This window comes from Xenia sp. Carnegie-2017, unplaced genomic scaffold (genome assembly GCF_021976095.1).
Source record: "Xenia sp. Carnegie-2017 unplaced genomic scaffold, XeniaSp_v1 HiC_scaffold_14, whole genome shotgun sequence".
Lineage (NCBI taxonomy): Eukaryota > Metazoa > Cnidaria > Anthozoa > Malacalcyonacea > Xeniidae > Xenia > Xenia sp. Carnegie-2017.
In genome coordinates this window covers 6580612-6587183 of record NW_025813447.1, presented here as the reverse complement: position 1 = coordinate 6587183, position 6572 = coordinate 6580612, and the positions used below count along the sequence as shown (strand labels likewise).

Here is a 6572-nt window from a genome sequence, read left to right as displayed (position 1 = left end):
GGCGTAGGAAGATTGATAATTGGGGTGGTTCATATTCATATATTCATGATATAAAGAGTTAAGTTCTTTTGAAATCCATTGTTTTCAAAGGATTATGACATGAATATATTAATATGAGCCCCCCCCCCAATTATCAATCTTCCTACGCCCTTGTGCGCGAGAGTTAAAATCAACAAAATCAACAAAAGTAAAATCAGCAAAAGTAAAATCAACAAAACACAAAACAATGCGTGCCATATCTCAAGCCTTGTTATATCATTTATTGTTTAGAGTATAAAGAAAAATATCACACCGATCAAAGTAGCGCCAAAAGGTAAAAACTTACATGTCCACAGCCCGGTTTTTTAAAGATGAGATTTAAGGATGATTATATGGCCTTCAAAAAACTATCATTGATTTCAAAGTTGGAATAGACAAAAAGAAGAACTTGGTCACAAAAGGAAAGCGCCAACCCTGCAACCATAGATGCACGAACAAACATTTTTATCCTTTTGAAAGCGAAAAAATTAATTTCCGTAGCCTTGTGTTACGTGCATGATTCAACAGCACCAGGACTTGACTCTTACTCAGATGCGCTCACGAGTGTTGCAAAATTGGCACAAGCATTAGAAGCAATGCATTTCTTGAGGTAAATAAGTAATTTTGAGTAACGTAAATTGACACCCGGAAGTAATTAGGAATGCTAGATGAATCAGTTGTTATGAATAGGCTGAAAAATCATGTTGTTGTACGATTGAGTTAGTGCGAACAAAAGTTATAAAACAACGGGTTGTGAGATATTTTGTAAACCCTACCAAATTGCGAAATGAGTAAATCCAAGCAACCCTGTTGTTTTCAACGAATCGAAAACAAACGATCCCAAAAATTGATAGCGAGGAAAAATTCTCAACCAACTTACGTAACCACTTAATCCTAGTTCTAAAGATTGGAAATCAAACACACGATTAGTGTTCTTGGAGAAGTATTTTGAAATTGAACAGGAAGTAGTGCACTTTTGTCTCTCAATGCGCATATTTTATCAGTAATTTTTTTTAAAAGGAATCGATTGTGAACGAGGCGACAAACACGACAAGAAAACAAGAGAACATAAAAAAACAACAAGATAAAATGCTTAAAAATAATGCCCAACTTTACACAGTGAGTGCGACGCACTTGCGTTTACATCACATCCAGATTTAGTGTAAATTGTAATTAGTGAAACACATCCAAAATTTCATATTTTTTTCATCGCTCCAAAACCCTTGGAATTTGCACTGAAAACTACTGCGACATATAAGGCTCGTGCCTTCAAATGATTTGGCGAAGTTGCATTGCTAATCGAATCCTTCCATGTCATTTTGTCAATGAAGTTTTAACGTAATTAGTCAATTCCCCATAATACTTTATTACTGCGCGATGAAGACATGCAGTTATTGTGTTTGAATAAGTATGATCAATACCAAAAATACACGTCAATCTATGAATAGGGCTCTGTCGAGCATTTTCTATTTTAATAAAAATCTGATACAAGAATGATTTGGTATTGCAAAAAAGGGGCATTAAGGTGGTCATCCCATCTCGTTAGCTATCTCAGGAATTTTTCGAAATTCTACAATAAATTTTTAAAGAAAATTGAAGGTTGTCACGTATTTGTCAAATCTTAATAGGATGTTTTTGCATCGGTCATTCTACTTCACAAGCCACAACCTGAAGAGGGGTGACCACCTTTAATAACTCAGTAAATGTTATACATTTATAAAATGAACCATATTATGATTTAACCAAACCATTGAATTCCGCGCAACATTAGATCGTCAGTTGGAAACCTTTGTCGACCAGCTGCATGCACGTAATCAATCAATGCCTACAGTAGCAGAAAGAAAACGGCTTTTGGTAAGTTTGTTAAGTATTGTAAAACTCCTCAGGTAGCTAATAAAAGGTACACAGAAGGAAAAAAATCACCAAGAAGTTTGAGACTCGATGTTGTTTGGCTTATTTACGTATCACAATATTTTTGAAAGAATCTGTTCATTTTTACTAGAAATCTGCGTGTTCAAAAAGACAAGCTGGTGAAGGTCTAGAATTGAGTTGGCGTAATAACGACCAAGGTAAATTGTCACAATTTGAATATCAACAAAAAGCCAAAATACCACGTATAGACGTGGTTGAATTCGATTACGACTTCGATGATTGTGATTGGCAAGACGACACAGAGTTCTACGAAGAAGCTATGAAGTCAGGTATGAAGTTAATCAACTTTAGGAATAAACAAACCGTTCCGGGTGAAGACACAACAGACTAAGAAGCAACATTCTGATTTAACTAGACTGAAGGATACATCAACCCATACACTTTACAATAAAAATGTTTTTTTTAACGCAAGAGAAAAAACTTAATTAGCATTGTTTGCATACTAGCGTATCAAAATAAGATGGATGTTCTTGAAAACAAGTGGGATGACGACGTTGAAGTAGAGGACAGTGAAGACGATTGGATTATGGAATATATTTTCTTGGATGATAAGCCCAAACGAAACGGAAGGAATGAACACGAAACAAGCATATCCGTCAATAATTATGACTTGAAAGGCAAATCTCATTTCGATCATGCAAGACTAAGGTCTAAAATGCAAAAATCCAACGACAAAAATTCATTCAAAAATTGGCCATTCAATTCAGTCTCATTGGAGAATTGTACTCCAAAGACGAATTAATTGCAAGAGTCAGAGAAGCAAAACAGAAAAACAAATCAACCTTTGGAACAAAGCTTAAGCAAATACATCAGCCCCATGAAAGACTGTAAGCAGAAAAGCAAAACTCACGGTTTATCAATATTCCCGCGTATCACGCAACCTGGAAAACGCCCATCGCCACAATCCAAGTTAAACTCGCGAGCAACATCCCGCCCTTTTATTGCCCAACGTTTAAATCGGCTTGAAACAATAAAAGATGATTGTGATACAATTTCTTCCATATCTAACGCAGCATACCATTTTAACGATCCATTTCCATCCACATCCACCAAAAAACATGGACAAACGAATGCACTAAAACCAGATTTCAATTGGACGACGCAACAGCCTTCAAAGAAATGCCCAATGAATCATTCAATGAAATTGGCTTCGACAAGAAATTTTACCACAGCAGATATTGTTGACAGATATAAGGCTGCAAATGTATCAGTGAGCAATGAGATTGTTATTGATGATGAAGAGAGATCTTCCACGAGGATAAAAGAGGAGACGCGTGAAACAGAGAGTAACTCAGACCTAAAGAAGATACATGCTGGCTCAAGACAAAGCGGATATTTCGACATAAATGAAACAAGTCATTCAATGAAATTGGCTTCGATAAGAAATTTTACCACAGCAGATATTGTTGACAGATATAAGGCAGCAAATGGATCAGTGAGCAATGAGATTGTTATTGATGATGAAGAGAGATCTTCCACGAGGATAAAAGAGCAGACACGTGAAAAAGAGAGTAACTCAGACCTAAAGAAGATACATGCTGGCTCAAGACAAAGCGGATATTTCGACATAAATGAAACAAGTCAGGATGAAATTTGTGAGGGGCCACATCAACATGTGAAAAGTAAATTTAATGCAAGGAAGAACCAACTTTTTGACGAGTTCAACGATGTTGAGCCATATATACCTGTACAAAGCAATGAACATATTACGTTCGCTAAGTCCACAGAGAAAACGAAGTCGACGAACGACCCATCCAGCCAAATTACAAATACACCACTCTCTAGATTTTTTCACGCACCACGTAAGAGCAGTTTTGCTTTCCAACAGAAGTCGAGTAAAACTTCAAAAATCATAATCGGGACGCCCGAATCAACTAGATTGAGGTAAACGCAAAAAGAAAAATAAGTTCTTGTCAAATTGTAGGAAAAATACACCCTCCGAGCATCTCATTATTCAAATTGAAAAATTTACTCTGTCCGTAAATAACCGGTCTGATATTTAATTTTCATTCGAATTTAGCGACGAAGAAGAACAAGAGAATCACGATGCATTTAAAAATATATTTAATGACATATTTAATAAGTAAACGACAAACATATTCCAATATAATAACGCTTTGTGTCATTTTCCTTAAATACTACGTTAGATTTTACAATAGTTAACGATCATTTGATGACGTTGGTAGTTCGCGTACGACGAAAATTCATAGAGCCTTTGCATGTTAAATAGCTAAAATAAAATATAATTATCCAAAACGCATTTTACGTATGACATAACTTGTGATTTGTGTACAGTTTACAATTGCAATAAAGGCAAACACAAACATTCGTATTCAAATAAATTATTCTCTATAAGGAAACAAAACCAAATAATTGTATATTTTGCACCTCATTGTGTGTTTCTCAAGCTAGACCACGTGTCGATTTCTATGCCTGCATTCTGATACAAAAATGTAAAAAACCAATTTTGACAGCTCAAAACTCAAGCAACACCCTAAAAATCAACCCTAGAGATCGGCAACTACCTTTTTGTCTTAGGTGGGGGTAAAGGTATAGGTGGCACGCTGATGAATGCTTGTTTTTTTGTAAATGGACGTCGTTGCTCTGTCTGCTTTCCGTGAAGCAATTCATTCTTTGACATTTTTGTCCAATTATCGGGAAACGGCGTGAATTTGGCGGGATAGACACATATTTGGTCAGGTGAAATCAATGACGGAGCAATGGGAGATATACTGAGGGAGGCCATCTTTGTTTTCTTACGACTCGAGTCCTTGGTAGCATTTTTTGGTCGGATTTTGAAATGTATGAGATACAGTTGTACGCATATTTTTCTCACTAGGCTTATCAATATTCATGTCTACGTTTTATGCCATAGTATCACGACTATCCCTGTCTCCTTCCCAGGATGCACCTATGAAGAGACCGACCAAATGTTCGGCAGGGTCGACTACATGCTCGTTTACATGTTTCGATGCGCTATCTGAGGATTTATCTACGAGATCACCAACGTTGCTTACGTGGCTTCGCTCGTGATGGGCCTCTTCTTCCTCTTCCTCCTGCAGCGGAAGTAGTTTGTCTCGCTTTTGGCGCTATTTTTTCAAATGTTCTTTCCACTTGTTGCGTCGCGCACGAGTTACAACAAAAAGGTGGTTAATAGCTGGTGGGATATCACGCAAATCTTGCGACTTATTCTTATTTTCATGCGACGAGAACACAGCAACAGCTTGTTGCTGCATTTTCCGCGTCCTGTTATATTCTTTGTCTAAATCAGACACGCCAACCAAGGAACTGGGTTGATTTACTGAGCCGCTAAAGTCTTTTCCAAAAGGATATCCCCCAGTTTGATTGACCTTGTTTGCCCTTCCTTCTTGGGATGAATGGGGAGAAAGAAGACCAAGACAGCCAACGTTCATTTGATTGACCTCATCATCTTCATCATCGCTCGATGCGTAACCATCTTTCGTTTTTATTTTGAACTCTATATCAAGCGATTGGTTCGCCAGTGGACGAATGTTGTACATGTATTTTTCACGGAGTTCAAGGATTTTGGGATATGGAAATGGCGCCATATTATAGACCATCTATAAAAAATGCATAAAGGAAGAAAACTGTTAGGCCTTTGCTATCAATTAATTATTGTATTAACTATATGGTATACTTATCAGTTCTGATATGTGAATGTTTTGTACAATGAACATCAAAAACAGTACAGTTAGCTGAAAAACAGTTCTGCATATTTAAAGAATGTACGTCAACCAAGATTCAATTTGCGCTTTTGTTTATGGTTCACATCGTTACTTTTTTTGTTGCTGATAGAGACATTATAGATGCAGCACTAACTACACGTTTCTTTTCATTCAAAATTTGAAGAAAATAAGAAGCAAATTGACTGTGTGTCTGCTCTGCCATTCCAGCAAAGTCTTTTTGTCTTAACCACTCGTTGTAATAGTACATACATCCGTAAACGAATCTGGTGTAGTTGAACATTACGTTTTGGCCTTCCACGCTTAGGCCAAGACGTCATTTAAATCACAAGTTTTCAAAATTACTTAAAAACTCTAATTTACAGTTGTTATTATTGTTGGTCTATGTTGCATCATAGAACTAAAATACATGGAACGCTACCTGTAATACAACACCCCAATAATTTTTTGAAGTCGTGATTTTACCCCAGACACGCGTGTGTAGTCAATAAATTATTACTCCGCGAGAGAAGCTCGAAACACTACACACGCGTGTCTTGGGTAAAATTTCGAGTGTTTGATGTAAGACTTGGCTTCAATTATTTGCTTCAGGGAGCGTTCCATTTATCATATTAGTTCAATGTGTTGCATGGGCTGCAATAACAAAATCCGCCATTGTATCAAGCCACAAAATGGCCGTCACGCTGTGATTAACGCACAATGCATCTTGGTTAACACATATCAACCATAAAGTATTATAAGCTGGTCTCTGTATTATTAGCCGTTTTCAATAGCACATAAGGGAATAATTGTTTTTCTAACTATACTCGCCTATACACTATATCAACCAGGAATTGGGTAGAGTAAGTTATGAAATAATTATTACAACATTAATTCATTTGAATAAGAAAAGAATAAAATAACATAATACCGTAAAAT

At 36.6% G+C, this 6572-nt stretch overlaps 2 protein-coding genes across 2 annotated transcripts; one reads left to right on the top strand and one right to left on the bottom strand.

Moving 5' to 3' along the window:
• Nucleotides 1-1839: 1839 nt before the first annotated feature.
• LOC124435143 lies at nt 1840-3116 on the top strand. Its single transcript, XM_046985092.1, has 3 exons — nt 1840-1872; nt 2021-2219; nt 2397-3116. Exons 1-3 carry the CDS (start codon nt 1840-1842, stop codon nt 2690-2692), a joined length of 528 nt encoding a protein of 175 aa, XP_046841048.1. The 3' UTR covers nt 2693-3116.
• Nucleotides 3117-3997: 881 nt separating this feature from the next.
• On the bottom strand, nt 3998-6085 carry LOC124435066 (TBC1 domain family member 30-like). The gene has a single exon (XM_046985012.1). It carries the CDS (start codon nt 5529-5531, stop codon nt 5040-5042), a length of 492 nt encoding a protein of 163 aa, XP_046840968.1. The 5' UTR covers nt 5532-6085; the 3' UTR covers nt 3998-5039.
• Between the last annotated feature and the right edge of the window lie 487 nt (nt 6086-6572).

Coding starts and splice junctions, on each gene's coding strand:
- LOC124435143 (XM_046985092.1), top strand. CDS start 1,840: ATGCCTACAGTAGCAGAAAGAAAACGGCTTTTG. Junction 1,873..2,020: donor CAGAAAGAAAACGGCTTTTG/GTAAGTTTGTTA, acceptor CATTTTTACTAG/AAATCTGCGTGTTCAAAAAG. Junction 2,220..2,396: donor CGAAGAAGCTATGAAGTCAG/GTATGAAGTTAA, acceptor TTTGCATACTAG/CGTATCAAAATAAGATGGAT.
- LOC124435066 (XM_046985012.1), bottom strand. CDS start 5,531: ATGGTCTATAATATGGCGCCATTTCCATATCCCAAAATCCTTGAACTC.